The sequence below is a fragment of the Echiichthys vipera genome (assembly GCF_963691815.1).
Source record: "Echiichthys vipera genome assembly, chromosome: 7".
Classification (NCBI taxonomy): domain Eukaryota; kingdom Metazoa; phylum Chordata; class Actinopteri; order Perciformes; family Trachinidae; genus Echiichthys; species Echiichthys vipera.
In genome coordinates, this window is record NC_139832.1 from 25,494,116 (window position 1) to 25,511,313 (window position 17,198).

Consider the following 17,198-nt stretch of genomic DNA (forward strand, 5'->3'; position numbering starts at 1 on the left):
ACAATCCTCGGTGTAGAAATCAACCTTTAGCTTTAGGACCAAGTATAGGATAAAAGCATAGACCTGAAGCTGCTTTGCTTTTCCGTGAGTGTGAGAGCTGGACTCCAGAGTGGGACTTCAGTCTGTGCTCATAACTTTATGAGTATTAGCATACATTAGCATATGAATCAATCACAGGATGGCCTGGCATTCAGCCATTCTGTCTGAAAGTGTCTCAGGTTTAATTTTGCCTCAACATGTTTTTCTATCTCATAGAAAGTGTCACCATTTCCTCCAAATCCCTACAGAAAACTCTATTCTTTGTTTGTGTTTGGCTTTCTCACTGCTGTAGAAAGTTGATTAGACAAGGGCCTGTACTTGACTCCGATTCAGTGTCAAGGTAGAGCGATGTGTTGTGTTCTGCCGATTCATGCACCGTATGTTATTAACAGTAAAATTTGATCCATCTTTCTGTTCAGATTACAGGAGTCAAACAAGCTGGGAGACTGGTGTGTCCTCCATGATGCAAAACAGTGAGTTACATCTCCAAAGAATTTGTTGTTGTCATGATATATGATTTTGATGCTATTGTACTGTATGTATAAGTGTGGTGAATAATTGTATCAAACAATGTTTTCATACATACATATATATTTATTTATTTAAACTATTATAACTGAGAAATACTTCTAGGGGCCCAGGTCAAATACAATTGAGCCCCAACAAAAACAACCACAGGCTGATTTGGAATTTGCAAAGACACAATCAAATGCAAACACAGCAACATTTACAACTACTTTCACTCTGTTTCATTTCTGATTATTTGCTGATTATTATCTATTTTATCTGGAAATACATTAGTTCTGTTTTTCTGGTGCTTTGAAATGTTAAATTCCAACATTAAACAATTCTGGTTTGTTATGTCTTGGGTCTTAAGGCAGCTGTAATCAATATTTTTATGATAACAAGTTATCAAATGACAATATGATTTAAACGAGCAGTGGTGAGCCTACAGAGAATCTGCAGCTCCCCTCAGCTGTACAGTGAGCCTCAGATTGCTCTCATTCTCTCATAGTATCATTTTCTGCAGCAGCTGTTCTTTGGCTCAGTATACACTACCTGCTCAGCAGCAAACAGCAGACAGGCACAGTTAGAGACTAGGGATCGACCCATATGGATTTTTTAGGTCCGATAACAATACTGATGACTGATACGGACTGCCGATTTTCTTCAGTTGATATTTGGAGCTGATACTGCTTTTGCTCCCTCAATTTACATCCTAAAAATGACCCAATGTTGATAACAAACGTTAGGACTCTCAATTCTAAAAAAGGAACGTTTATTGAACTTAAAAAAGGCGTTTCCAGCAACATGTAGCTGCAGCCTGCTGTATCAGTCTATCACTATTAGAGACTAGCCGGTGAACATAGTGGAGCATTTAGCAGCTAAAGAAAAAATATTTTCCTCTAGATTTGTACCAAAATCAGCTAGATGGAGAATATTTGATTTACATTCACCTTTTGTCAGAAGCACGACTCCAAATAGATGTTGAATGTAAAAGTGTAAGAAACACAAGCAGACATTTCTTGCCCTAATGGATTTTGTTGCAGTCTTCTCATCATGATGACACATCCCAGCAATTCTTTTATGAAAACAACGTTAGATTGTTTCATTTCATGTTTAAATGCCATTTAGGTTTATTTTAGGAAGAAAAGGTTGAGATTCTGTCCACAGAAACGACACAGAAAAGAAAATGTTGCGTTAAATATCTTCACTTTTTGTATGTCTGTGACATACACGTATGTACACATATCACATACATATATGAAACTGTAGTGAAAGCGCTGTTATGATGTCAATCTGGCAGTCAAAAGACAATAAACTGTCTCTCTTTGCTGTGAACCGTGCATGTGTTGTGGTTAAAATAGGCGAGACCTTGAGTCTGGCGATGCTCTGCAGCCATGCCACACCTGAGCTGCGGGTGAGCTGTGTGGCTGCTCTAACCTGTTAACTTGCGTGGCAAAAAAAGCAACAGGGACAAGCCGCTCACGCAAAATGTGTGGCCTGGCTGTTACTGATGGAAATTATGGAAAAAGCTTATAAAATAATGCCAACCCAAGCTCTAATAAACTGGAATTATTCTATTATGATTGATGTAAAACAGACTTTGAATTGTGATCTGTTGAGACGTATAAAATACAGCTCTTTCATCAAAACTCTTCACTCATGTAGCTAGGTGGAATGTACCTTAAGTTAACTAAAGTTACTGACTGGACCTTTAAATATCAAAGTAAATTGTGACTAGTTTTAATGCTGGCTGTATAGAACCTTTCGAGTGGAACTGACAATGAACACCACCTGATTTCTTCTTTCTTTCTGCGGGACAAGAGGTCCATGCTGTCTGCAGTGAAGGTGTGTGGATTACTTCTCTCTCTCTCTGTCTGTGTTTGTTTCTTTTGTCCTGCATCTTTGCTCCGACCGGTGTCAATCCCACACTGCACTGCTTCTACATCTTGTGTTAATGGATGATGCTGCTTGGCACACATCTTTACCCGGGTTTCTGTGGCATTGGGTTAAAACTCAGACTGGGTTCTATAACCACATCACCACCATCACTTTAATCAATTGTAATTCCAATAAGTGAAAATGGAGGAGTCTGAGGTTGTTGAGCTGTAACTGAAGATGAACATATTATAATATTCATTTGCTGAGATCATTAGTGAGTGAAGCACAGGTTACATTAATAATTGATTGGAATGTAAGTGGGTTCAGTCGGTTTGCAGTGTGCTTCATGAGAGCTGAAAAAGTCTGTTCAACTTACTTTTGATATGTGACAGTCTGTGTGTGTGTGTGTGTGTGTGTGTGTGTGTGTGCGTGCGTGCGTGTGTGTGTGTGTGTGTGTGTGTGCGTGTGTGTGTGTGTGTGTGTGTGTGTGTGTGTGTGTGTGCGTGTGTGTGTGTGTGTGTGTGTTTGTTCTAGCTGACATGACTGCAAACATGTTTTGTAAGATTGTGTAGACTTGAATTATATCCCAAAATAAATTAACTCCAAACTAACTATCACTGGAAAGATATTCATTTTGTGCATGCTGCTATAGTCTGCACTAAAACTATTCTCAATAAATAATTTTGTGCTTTATACTTAAACATTCAACTTTTTCTTAATGCAGGTACTGTTTTCTGCAATGCAGTTTAAACACAAAAGGTAAAAAATGATCATAGAAGGTTCCTTTCAGGCTCACAGACCTTGAACCTGAACCGACAACAGCATGATAATATATTTATGATCTACAAACCTTCAACCATACTATATTTATGATGGCATTTGATTATATGGAATTATAGTATATCTGTTGTGGACAGAGACCTTTGCATAATGACCATGTTAATATCAATGTAAGCAAACATTGAAATGGTCCATCTTAGAAAGAGACCTACAGCTTACAATAAAACAGCACCTGCTCAGTTATATCACATGACCTGACAAGTGAACTTCAGTGACGTGAATGCAGGTGTTCCCTTTTTAGTGAGATGGTACCCCTGTCTCTGTTCAAAGATGGACTCTGGTGTCAGGCGCGGGTCTCCTGGCTGATGACCTTTGAGCTCTTTGATGCTGTGAGTGGTTTTGGTCTGGTGGTCCCCAACAGTGTTGTTCATTTGGTCTCTAGTTCACGGCCCCTTGCCCATAGCTGCCAAATGCTTGCCTTACCTTTAGGCTACCAGGCTTGTTGTGTCGACTTATTTGACCAAATTCACAAAGACTAAAACTAAAGACATATGAGATTGTTTTTTCTTCTAAAGTCACAAATACATATTTATGAATAGCCAAATACATGTAAGTCGTACTCTGTTGATTTACAACATTGCTGTGCTTTTAACAGATCATTTTGTCCAATAAAAGCTTCCATACTGATCATTGTCAGTGATGGCTAACAGTTTGTTCAGTGTTCTCCTCTCCACCACGGACTCAAAAGACTCCAGTCAGCAAACTAAACAAAACACCAGACTCTTCTGTAATATGGAGGTTGTTTATTATCATGTTTATTATTGTAACCGTGACGACGAGTCATATTACTGTAACCCGATGTTTCCTAAACCTAACCAAAATTGCTTTTGTGCCTAACCAAACCTTCACCACAGTGTCACATCATAAAACAAGTTTTATCTCTCAACAGTGACGTGTAGTCGTGTTTGAAGGCACATGCAAATGAAGTCGTTCTGCAGATCACAAATCAGATCATTCTGAAGTGCATGAACAAACAATGTATTTTGTAGTTTAATTAGTAGTAGTAGTAAATGGTTAAAGTGAAAGTTAATTGAAGTCAGGTTCAGTGTGAATGAGCTGATTTAAAGTGAAAGCTGCTGAGCTGCTCCCAGGGGCCCGCCTGCTCTGTGTGTGTGTGTGTGTGTGTGTGTGTGTGTGTGTGTGTGTGTGTGTGTGTGTGTGTGTGTGTGTGTGTGTGTGTGTGTGTGTGTGTGTGTGTGTGGGTCTGTGTGCGTGTGTGTGTGCGTGCGTGCGTGTCACAGAGGGACCACAGCCAAATTGACTCCATATGTCTGTCTATTAATTGTGTGTCAGCAGAGGAAAGCCCGGGTGTGTTCCTCTGGGAAATGACACTGTGATTAACATTTCTACAGCGAAGCGATCGACCCTTGAACACAAAGTGAACATGATGTGAGGCAGGATGAGGGAGAGTTAGAGGGTGAAATAATCCACGATCACAAAGTCAACAGCAGCTTCTGCAGGGACCATGACTCTTCTTATAATTTAATTAACCAGAAGAGAAGTTCAAAGCCGTGACAGTGTGTGAGGTGTATTGAAAGGTAAACCCTTTGCGATCCAGGTTTTTCATCTGTGTGTTTTTTTAGTGGAGTAGCACTTCCCCAAGGCAGGCGGTGGGTGGGGGTGAGAGGGAATCTCCCTTTGCCTCTACCCTCTGTCCTCTACATGGATCTGAATGAATGAAATAGACTACCTTTAGCTCAATTTTACTGCTAAAGTATGCTCGTGTCTGTTTTTATGATGAACTTTCCCTCTCTGTCACTATCTGTTCTTTGTTGCATACACCTCAGACAACACATGAAGCATTTACTGTATATTAAATAACTGTGCAAATAAATTAAAGAAACACATTGACACATATAGCTTATAACAAAATATATTTTGAGGTAAGAATTTTCTGATCCGACACCCCTAATTTGTCAGTGTTATTGCAAATAGCCCCAACAAAAATATTTATAGCACTGTTTCCTGATCTGTCACCCCTATGATTTAGGGTCTAGTGTGGTTATGGTTAAGGAATAATCATGATGACAGAAAATTGAAACAAACTGTCTGCCATGTTCAGATCACTTGCTTTGTTGACATAACCATCCAACCAGAAAATTTCTGCCCGATCAGATTTGCAGTGCTACGACATCACACTACTATTGCCTTTGCTCCTAAACAACTGTTGTAGTTCACATGGTCAAGACATTCTCAAAGAAACACGCTCCTTCCTTTTAGTTAAAAACTTATAGTTGTACACAACAAAATAATTTCTTGGGGCACTAATACTGATGAATATGTCCAGACATAGCTTAGGAAAGTCGACCAATTATTTGGGATAAAAATAAGCTAACAATATTTCTTATAGTTTTTAGATAGTTGTTTGTTTGTTTGTGTTTTGTGTTTGTAAGTGTTCTTTTGTACGGAAAATAAAGTGCTGCAGGGATGATGTATTTTTATAAACTGACCTGGAATTTAGCATTGTCCTGGCTCCCTTTGTTGATAAAGTCATAGACTGTATGGACTTAGCTACCGTGATATCACCCATTGGTTTGTGGACTACCATTTTGAAGCTTCAAGTTTGCCTGTTTGGCTGTCATCTTCTTGGTTTTTTGAAACCGGATGTGACCATATTTGTACAAGAGGGCGGTGCTGCGGCAGAGCCGGGGAGGAGCCCTAAGTAGTTTCAGGCAGTGCGCGCTGTCATTTCAATGGAGCTGTTTCATGGTAAATGAAGAAAACTTCCTATTATCAACAGGCTAATGTGATTTGTGGTTGGGGTGAGCTGGTGCAGGCTGCAGTGAACCAGATTGGGTTGGAGTCCCTTAACTTACCAGCTAACGCTAGCGCTAGCTATCTAACATTAGCCTTGTTAGCAAGGTGCAACCGAATGCTGAACGAGACAATTGTAGGTGAACAAAATGTTACTATGCAACTTCAATGAAGTGAAAAAAACTGTGCCAGGTTCAAAGTCCTGAGTCTTTGGATTATTTTCTCATTGACTTCTATATAAACAGACTTCTTTTTGAAGCCAGTGGAGTTGCCCTCTGTTGGACATTAGAGAGACTGCAGGTTTAAGGCATTTTTGCACTGGCAACGCAGGTGATACAAGCATTTACCAGCAACATTCAGTGTCTGGCAGATCTGCTCCCTCAAATTAGCGTTTCTGTCTTTGTTTTGATGTTGTGATGGTTTGTTGTGATGTTGCTGCATACGCTCTCTCCTCATTGGAAACAACTGAATAATGATGCTGGTGCTCAGAAAAAAACATGCACACTCAGCCTTATACATTAGTCTTTAGTGGGGTAAAACATTAATACATTGTTCACAGTATTTTTAATTGTGTTGTGACTGAACAGAAATGAAATATCTAGATCTTTTGATTTACAGCAGCCCCACTTCACATCTTACAGTGTGTGTGTGTGTGTGTGTGTGTGTATGTGTGCCTGTGTGTGCATGTGTGTGTGTGTGTGTGTGTGCGTGTGTGTGTGTGTGTGTGTGTGTGTGTGTGTGTGTGTGTGTGTGTGTGTGTGTGTGTGTGTGTGTGTGTGTGTGTGTGTGTGTGTGTTGGCTGGTTGTATGATTTATTAATGTCCCGTGGAGGTTTATAAATCTGCAATATGCTTTCCCCCACAGAGCCATTAACAGACAATAGACAATTGATTCAGTGTAAATCCCTACTTAACCTGCACAGTGGCACTGCACAGACTTTGGTCAACTGCTGCTGCTGAGAGAAACATGTCGGAGGGTCAAAACATCACTTAACCTGTTTTTGGCTTAAGATCATTTTTTCTCTTCATCTCCTCTAACCTAACCTAACCTAACCTGTGTTCCCTGCTGTGCTCCCCCTCTGCCCTTGCTAGTGCCTGATCATCAGTGTGGCTATTTAATTTGTTGGACTTTTCTTTTCATTACTCCTCAGATGTTCTGCCTTTAACTGAATCCTTTTTCTCCATTGTAGCTAAAGCTTAGTAAACAAATTCCTAATTCTTTATTTATTTACTTTTTCTCTCTTTGTGTTTGTGTGTAGGTCACAGTGGAATAAACCAGCTGGGAGGTGTGTTTGTGAATGGGAGACCTTTACCTGATACTACCAGGCAGAAGATAGTGGAGCTGGCACACAGTGGAGCTCGTCCTTGTGACATATCCAGAATACTACAGGTAATCTCATCATGGTTAAACTCTCATCAGATTTTGTCCCACATACCCCGATCTAAAAAGATATTTGTTGCTAGATATGATGTATGATGATGACATTAACAGAGGAGAGAGTGGAACATTGAAACTCAAATCTTATACATATTCTCATTGGATTCATTGCTAAGAAAATAAATATCAGTTAAATTAAATCTCTTCCATTTTGCTGGGGATCCCCTGAAAGCCCATCAAGGACCCAACTTTGATCACCACTACCTTAGATCATCTACCAAATGAAAACTATTTGGATTGTTGGTCCAGTTATAAATAATGTGCGTGTTGTTTTTGTGTCCAGGTTTCTAACGGTTGTGTGAGTAAGATCTTGGGCAGGTATTACGAGACAGGTTCGATCCGTCCTAGGGCCATAGGAGGGAGTAAACCCAGGGTGGCCACTCCAGAGGTGGTGGGAAAGATTGCCCATTACAAGAGAGAGTGTCCGTCCATTTTCGCCTGGGAGATCAGAGACCGACTGCTCTCAGAGGGAGTTTGCACCAACGACAATATACCCAGTGTAAGACTTGTTTGTTCATCAGCCATGTCAGTTACAGGTTTGTGCAAGGCAAGCTCGTCAGAAATTTAGACCACTCAGTAAAACCTTGTATGCAATAGCTCATGTATTTGTTATTGTACATAAATATTTGTACTTATATAGCCCCTTTATGGTCTTCTGACTACCAACAAACTGAAAAAATAGTAGGTACTTGCCATTAGTTTCTGTCCACCGATGCCTTACAAATCCAACAAAAATTGCTGCTCTCATGTAATCACGTTGTTGGGTTTATCACCAGGTTTCATCAATAAATCGCGTGCTCAGGAACCTGGTCAGTGATAAGCAGCAAATGGGCACAGTGGGAGCTGAAGGGATGTTCGATAAACTCAAGATGCTCAATGGACAAACCACCTGGGGAGGACGCTCGGGCTGGTATGCTGGGACTACACTCACTACCACTGGTAAAACACTAACTCCACTGCTACTCATACTTTAATACTACTACTACTATGACTACTATTACTACTGTACTGGGACTGTCATCCCCATCACCACCAGTGAATCCAAATGCACTAGCACCATCTCCAGGCCAGGCACACGTGGGTGTCACTGACTCATTTTTACAATTTTGGGTCTGTAGAGCAAACAGATACAGGCCCATTTTGACATGTCCTGTATATATCACATATAACATACCCAAAGTGTATACATGTGTATATGCGTTCTTGGTCACAAACCCTTGGATTCTTCGGTGTGACAATAAAAAAGGTACTCATTTTTTCTGAAATTTTCCACTACAACGGCCTTTATCAATTGATGGAGTAGGCTCAGTTTTCAAGAGCATCATACGCCACTCTAATTATGTGGACTTGACAACAGAGCCAATTTCACAAGATGCATTTGAAAGTTAAAAAAAGCTACAACAGGAACCTTGAATTAAGATTATTTTGTTAAGCTCTTTTGTTGTTGTATATTATTTTTTATTATTATACTATATCATGATGTTGAAAGGGGAACAAGGAAGTACCATGGGCAATAACTAAGTTTCCTCGTTTTCATTACTTAAACCCTAGGTTGATTGTGCAAGCAGCTTATTGTGATCCATATTAGCATATGTTGTCGGGCGTATTTTGCATAGAGAGGATGATGGGGTGGTGGCTGGGTTACACAAACATCCACACACCCAACGGATTGGTGTTTGTGTCCCGTGTGAAACCAAAAGTTTATTTTCTGTTATAAAACTGGTGGTAACATGCCAGTAGTCTGAAATTTTGAAGTGACCTCAGGTCACGTTTGAATTAGATTTGTCCCACTGTGCCAAGCATTCTTTTTTTCTCTGTTGTTTTATGTAGCAGCCGCAGTAAACTTGCAAAACTGACTCAAAATTCCTATTATACGGGAAAGAGGACACATTGTATACAGTTGACATATAGTAGTTCCCCTTCCTCTTCCTTCAGTGTGTGTGGCTGAGGGCCCCATTTGCTGTATGGAGAAGCCTCATATGCTGCTGCTCCTCCTCAAGCACCCTGGGATTACAGCAGTGAAACAAAGTCATGCTATACTACCACGGCTGCTGCCTCCCCATCAGTCTACAGCATGTTTGTGCCTGTGTGTGTGTGTGTGTGTGTGTGTGTGTGTGTGTGTGTGTGTGTGTGTGTGTGTGTAGGGGAGGGAGAAGGGGTGTCTGCTCTCATTTGTGTTTCTTTCTGCATGACTGACTGTGACACTGAGCAATGGCTTCATTCTGTTTTGCAGTCTCTGTCTGCTGGGGATAATGAATAATTAGGCTAGCACCACAAATAACATGAGTTCCACAGGGAGCTGGAGTCAAGCTCCCGTCTGCTCAGGGATCACATGTTGGAGATCTCCACTTTGAAGTGCCCTGTATCTTCACTCATCTTTAACGCACGTGCATGGTTCCATTTCAGCGGTTTAAATATTACACATTTTATTGTCTACTCTGATCAAGGCCTGGGTCAAAGTACCCAGCATGAATATATATATATATATATATATATATATATATATATATATATACAGTTGATTTTCAATCCACAACATTTATAAGATGATAGAAGGATAGAATAAGATACACAGCTGTATTATTGTAAATTAAACTCTCCGTTTTATCAATATTTGATACATATCTTTTTTACACTAAAAGATGTAAAAATCTCTTTGAAGTCAACCTCAATTTCTTCCTTCCTTCCTTCCTTGCTGCAGAGTGTCCACAGCCAGAGGGAGGGGAGAACACCATATCAGTTAGTTCCAACGGTGAAGACTCAGAGGAGACTCAGATGAGGCTTCAGCTGAAGAGGAAACTGCAGAGAAACAGAACGTCTTTCACACAGGACCAGATAGAAGCACTTGAGAAAGGTATCAGTGCGCCTACTGCTACATACATGAGGATATCACACACCCACCCATCGATAAAAGGAATTGATCAATTCAGAGGCATATAATTCCACTTCTGATGTTAACATGATGACATAGTCTTCAAACCTTATTTACCATTTCAACTTTAGTTATTGAAACTATAAACTGCATTGCTTATTCATTATTTTATTCAAAACCTGTTTGTCTCCATAGTAAACACCATGTTATTCCACACTGATAATTAGAGAAAAAATGACAGCTCAGCTAGATTTTAATTTGTCCAGTCAGGAATCGTCCGTGTTGATGTCAGTCATGTCTTCTGTCTCCAAACACATGTTGAAGTTTGTTCCTGTGTTCTACTCTTGTGTAATTTGTGTTCTTGAGGATTACATGTACCTGAAAACAGGCCTTTTGCTCTGGAAAATGTAAATGTTTCTATAATCATCCATATTTGTTGATTGGTGACTGGGCTGACTTGATTATCCATAGATTCCCTCAAACAGATGCAGTCAATCAATCAATTGTATTCGTCACATGAAATTGTACAAAGTTGGCCTAAAATTGCACTTGAATATAATCTCATCAGCTCGTTCGACTTGTACGATTCATCACAAAGTTGAGTGTGGCCGTCAGATTGACACAAAGAAGTCCTATCCCTGACTTGTAGTCATGATATGTCCGCAGAGATGGTATTGCTAGCTGGAGCTCATCTTCTCTCCGCTTCTCTCAATATTTACTTTAATGTTTACATTTGAAAACCATGAATGGCCAGGCTAGTGGAGTCAGCAGGAGACTGGCAAGTTGATTTCCCTATCCGACTCATGCCATCACGTCTATCAACCACAAAAAACACAACTAATATTTGTAAAATAGACATATAATTCCAATGCAAAATGCACATTAACCCATCATTTAAAACTGATCAAGGGACCATTTGGCTCAGGAGGTAGAGCAGTTGTGCATAAATCAGAAGGTCTGTGGTTTGATTGATTCATTGGTGGTTGATCCCTGCAGTTTACTTGGTTAAGTGTCCTCGGGCAAGACCCTGAACCCAAATGGCTCCCAAGTGTATAAATGTGTGTGTGTGTGTGAATGCTGACATATGTTTTTTAATGCTTTGAGTGGTTGCTAAGCCTAGAAAAGCACTATAGAAATATACTATAATAAACATACAAATATACATACTTTTACTCGGTCTAGCAGTGAAGGGTATGTGAGTAATATTCAATGATTCCTTGATCTGTAGCAACAGGTGACGTCAAAGTACAGTTTGGAAGTTAAAACTTTGAACACAGGTAAAATGTTATCATGAAGCGCATTTGTGGAAAAAAATAATCAGTTGCCCAGTTTAATAACATGGAGTAAGTACAGACGTTTTGCTCTGTATTTGATCGTATTGTGAGTTGTGCTACTCCTGAATGTGAGAACTGATTCAGTGAAACATCCGTTTAAGGATGTAGCACAGCCCCTCACAGCACTTCATTACAGCAAATGTTTGAAGAATTGCTTACCTATTATTACGTTACTCTTAATTCTAAATTGACTGTCATGGTGTATATCAATTACGAACTATTAACATGTAATGACACCATGTGTTTTTTTTCCAGAGTTTGAAAGGACTCACTATCCAGATGTGTTTGCCCGAGAACGCCTTGCCAACAAGATAGACCTTCCAGAGGCAAGAATACAGGTAAGCTTGATTAGGTTATAGATCATTTTTGCAAGTCAGTGTGTGTGTGTGTGTGTGTGTGTGTGTGTGTGTGTGCGTGCGTGTGTGTGTGTGTGTGTGTGTGTGTGTGTGTGTGTGTGTGTGTGTGCGTGTGTGTGTGTGTGTGTGTGTGTGTGTGTGTGTATGTGTGTGTGTGTGTGTGTGTGTGTGTGTGTGTGTGTGTGTATGTGTATCCCAATACTGTCAAGTGAAATGCTTCCTTAGCATGTCCAGTTTAACTTGTTGAAATATCCATTGTTGGGATAGAGTTCCCTACATTCTCTCTCAGGACAGCAGACGTTTAAAGAGGGCTTTAGATATAGACTTTTGTTAAAAACTTTGTGGTCCAAAACAGAAAAGATGTCCCCACTTCGATCTTAAATTTTGACTGAAGTTCAAAAAAAAAAAACCTTCTCTGTGTTATATAACAAAGTTTTGCTTTTGTAAAGATTACTTTTCTTTCTACTTTTCTGAGATAGGCTGCAGGTTACTCCAACCTTTATATGTCCGTGGCTATTTAATTTAAACTGTATATGTTTAGGAAAGTATGAGATGTGAAATTCATATCAAAATAGATGTATTTTTCTCTTCAAGGTAGAGACCAGTAATGGAAGATTTTCCACATCATATACAGTACATGCACTGCCTTTTATAGGCTGGAGTTTGGATCTTACTGGAAGTGGGAATTTTTGTACTTTTAATACTGGCAGATGCAAATACAGTAGAATAGTACAATAACACAGAACAATACAAATTCCCCTCAGAGAACATACAAATAAGTGCTATAGTGTAATAACTCTTTAAAATATAACTTTAAGAATGTATTTTGTATAATTAAAGCCTAGATACTGTGGTCCTTGATATTGATTACATCTGACTTGCAGGTAAAACATTATTTAGTCTCATTTAAAGTGGCAGTGATTTTTTTTTTGTAAAATTTGTATGACAGAATGTTTTGATATTGATGACATTAATGTGAGAGTTGCAGTTGTTGTGCAGTTTGACTGCAGCATAGGTCCCCTCTTTGATATGTAAATATCACAAAATCAAGACCCCTCTTGGCAATTGCTTAAAAAAACATTTAAAAACAACATTTGCAGTAATATTATGGTCAAAGTGCTTAAAAGTAACTATTCCATTTCATTGTTGTTATTTAAATATGGCCATTAAAACCAAAGTCCGCACTTGGTTGATGTAGCTTGTCCCCTTTTGGCAATGTTGGCTTGTATGTGTGTGTGTGTGTGTGTGTGTGTTTGTGTGTGTGTGTGTGTGTGTGTGTGTGTGTGTGTGTGTATGTGTGTGTGTGTGTGTGTGTGTGTGTGTGTGTGTGTGTGTGTGTGTGTGTGTGTGTGTGTGTGTGTGTGTGTGTGTGTGTGTGTGTGGTTATAATGTATGGTTTTCATTACATAACATTAATGGAACCACTTTATGGACATATCCAGATAGATAGATAGATTGGAAAACATTTGGCCCATCCTTTAATTCCTATAACAGCCTGTTGTTTTCTTTTCTATTCTGCCATGTACAGGTTTGGTTTTCCAACAGACGAGCAAAGTGGAGGAGGGAGGAGAAGCTGAGAAATCAACGTCGTCAAGTTTCCAACTCCTCTAGCCATATTCCCATCAGCAGCAGCTTCAACACCAGTGTTTACCAGCCTATACCACAACCCACTACACCAGGTACAATCAGTACATACTACACATTTGATTTCTTATGAACATAATAACTAACGGATATTGTTTTAATTGGTAGTCCAGTGTCAAGAGTCTTTTTTTAATTCAAGTGTCCCAGTAAACAAAGTAAAGGGCAGTGTAACAGTGAGCCAGCATGCACCATGTGGTCAGTAGATGCAGGAGATTCCTAGTGACTCTAATGAGAAGCTGGGTACTTTGTTTTGTACTTCCTAGGTACGAACCAAAATATGTCCCTATTACATGAAAACCTGTGAATTGGCAAAAGCATCAAATGTCTTTTCAGATTTATACTCTTGTTTACTCATTCTCTGTTCATATGGTTCCTAATTTAAAGCACAATGTTATCAGTTTTAGAATGTATTTTATTTAATTATTACATCATTTTAGAAAATTATATTTTTAAGTCATATATTTAAAAAGTACACTTACATTATCAGTAATGAATGTCAGGTATTGGTACTATCAGAAATTTTACCCTGAGTTCCACAGTGAAAAACAAAATAAGTCAAAATTTCTAGAGAAGCTAAATGTTGTTTTTTTTTACCTCTGCCCAAACCAAAACACATATTTCCAGCAAAATTAATAAATATAAAGCGTGGCTAGCTGTTTGTCTAGGACCTCCGTTGCAAGTGTTTGCTGATGTTGGCTTACTGTGCTACAAATATAAGCTGTGTTTAGCCATTTTTTTAGTCACTTTAATTTAATAATATAAGATAGTACATAGAATACTAATACATACTTCTTTCTATTTCCCCATCCTTATCTCTGTAGTGTCCTTCTCATCAGGATCCATGTTGGGAAGGTCAGATCCAGTTTTGTCCAACAGCTACAGCCTACCAGCCATGCCCAGCTTCAGTATGGCTGCCAGCCTGCCTATGCAAGTAAGATTGTTTCCCGAGACAGCACAATACACGATTACTCCAGAACTGGGAAACCTTTAGCTAGACTTGCATCATGTGTGTCAGTATCTGGCTTCAGATTTGGCTGGCAATATAAATGTGAACAGTTAATGTGTCTACTATAGTCGCTCAGAACATCTTTGGCTCCTCAGAGTCGGGTCGTTCGGACGGAGAGGCTCCAGCAATAACACACAGGAATGTCCAGCGAAGGGGTTGAACCTGACTCAACTTTTGTAATGTGACATATTCTGGGAATGCATAGCATTGGTCAATAAATACACACAACCACACATTCCTGGTATATTACTCTTTGATGTCGCACAGGGTATCTACTGATCACCTCAGGATTGTCATAATGAGGATAAAACAATTGTGGCCAACTTTCCATGGTGGTAAAATCCTCTCTTATAGTGTTATACATGTTTTGGTGTCTGATAAGCTTTGAAACTCAATGATGTAGCTCAAACTAGACTACCTGGATCATATTTCATCTTCTCACTTTTAATGCTGTGCTATTTTTGTCTGAGCACCAACTTTATGGTGCCAGATAATCTACACATAATCTCTTGAACGTGAGTATTCTGGACAGATCTGAGACCAGAATTGATTGCGACTTGCGATACTTTAACAACAACTCAAACAAAACTTTTAATCTTCCATGACAATAACCCAATTGCAAATGACATGTTTAATTAAGCTTTTTTAATGGCTAATATTTTTTATGTTTTCAGGCATCTAGCCAGACCTCTTATTCATGCATGCTGCCCACCAGCCCCCCTGTAAATGGAAGAAGTTATGAGACATATACCCCTCCACACATGCAGCCACACATCAACTGCCAGTCAATGACATCCTCTGCAACATCGTCAACAGGTAGGAAGTTACTAACTGGCTACTGTTTGATCCATTACATACCTTCTGCGCTGGCTATGCTGACAGTATACATATTGATACCAAGGGCAGAAATGAATACTGATGATGTATGCATTCAGTGGACTTTGTTATGTATGGACAGATTTGCATCACACTTTTTTGCAATTGCAACTGCTTTTTTCAACTGTGCTGCTTCTAAAACTTTATTTTCTTTCAGATAAAACTCAACTTTAAACTTTGGTGTCTGTCAACTCTAATGAGCTCTTTCTTCTCCTATTACCAGGCTTAATTTCCCCCGGTGTCTCAGTTCCAGTGCAAGTTCCAGGAAATGAAGCGGACATGTCACAGTACTGGCCACGCCTGCAGTAATGTCATTTCCCAAATCACTTGTTCTTGCCTGCAGTGATCACTGGCAGTGACTGATGCAACAGGACTGAAAGTGACATCACAGCATGACCCGTGGCTACTTTACAGCTTGAATGTGAAAAAGGACCTTTCATTAACTAAAACAGACTGCACTGCAGCAAATGCATATGAAGGAATTTCTATCATTAATGTTTACGAGAAAACGTTCAAACCAAATTCTGGAGACAAGAAGGACAGAAGTTTGAGTACTCTTCTGGTTGAAGGATTTTATTATGACTACAGACCAGAACAAGTTCAGCTAAAACTGGATCTAAGGAGTTCTATCCTCACATCATCTCCAGCTGCCATTCATATTCTGGCTGGTGACGACACTTTGGCACCAGCCCAGAAGGAAAAGCTCTAACCTGAGCTGTACTCAGGGAGCTCAGGAAGGTGGCCCATCCTCTGGTAACACTAAACTCCAGACAAGAATAAACTACACAGTTTCCATGTGGATATTCTGTGGAAACACATATTACCTCCACTTTCAGTTCCTAATTTATATCATGTTGGTGTAATTGTAGCAAAAAAAGATGTTGACTGAAACATAAAGGGAAAGAACTTCATGGAACTTGAAATGGACTGTCTGCTGTGAATTTTGTTTCATCAGCAGATTGCAAAAGCTCCGGCCTGGAATGTGTATAGAATTTCAGAACGTGGATTCTGGTGATATGTGTTTGGTATTGTAAAAAAAAAAAAAAAAAAGAAACCTGACCTGGATGTGATCTGCTAACTGGCTTGATGGATGGACTGAAAATCTGTCTGTTTGGGGGGAAATCTTGATGTTTTAATTCAATTCCACTCCATAATTTGAATTACCCCTATGTCCAGTAATCCAACTATTGAAAGACTGGAAGCAGAACCTCTAAAAATTGAACATTAAATTGTGTCTGGGATGTAAATCTGTTTCTAATTTTAAAGTGTAAAGTATTTGTCTTCTCCAGTGATCTGGGAGGGTTTCCATAATAAAGTTATTTCAATTATTTTCCTTGTTACATTATATAATTTTGTTATGGATTTAGTTTTTTCGAATGTGTGACAAGAAGAATTAAAGCTGTTCTGTTGGCTTGTGGTGGTACTCGCCTCGGACGTTATCACTCCATTGACGAATCATCATCTATTCATATGGTAATGGAGGACCCCTTGGCACTACTTTTTAATAGAAGAGAGTAACCCTACATCATGTAAAAGGCCGTGCCCCTTAGCCGGTGAAAACAGAGGAGAAGACCTCTGCGCTAATACGAAAAACAGGAGTGAGTAATCAGTTTATAGAAATAAATTCAATTACATTTGAGGAAATACAAGTAATA

The 17,198-nt window shown here is 39.3% G+C and overlaps 1 protein-coding gene across 1 annotated transcript; it reads left to right on the forward strand.

The window, feature by feature from the left end:
* Window positions 1–499: 499 nt before the first annotated feature.
* Window positions 500–15,852, forward strand: LOC310949466 (paired box protein Pax-6-like; the record flags this gene model as incomplete). Its single annotated transcript, XM_083916940.1, has 10 exons — window positions 500–512; window positions 7,277–7,407; window positions 7,739–7,954; window positions 8,232–8,394; window positions 10,157–10,309; window positions 11,917–11,999; window positions 13,546–13,705; window positions 14,483–14,592; window positions 15,342–15,483; window positions 15,767–15,852. 10 exons carry the CDS (start codon window positions 500–502, stop codon window positions 15,850–15,852), a joined length of 1,257 nt encoding a protein of 418 aa, XP_083773066.1.
* Window positions 15,853–17,198: the final 1,346 nt, after the last annotated feature.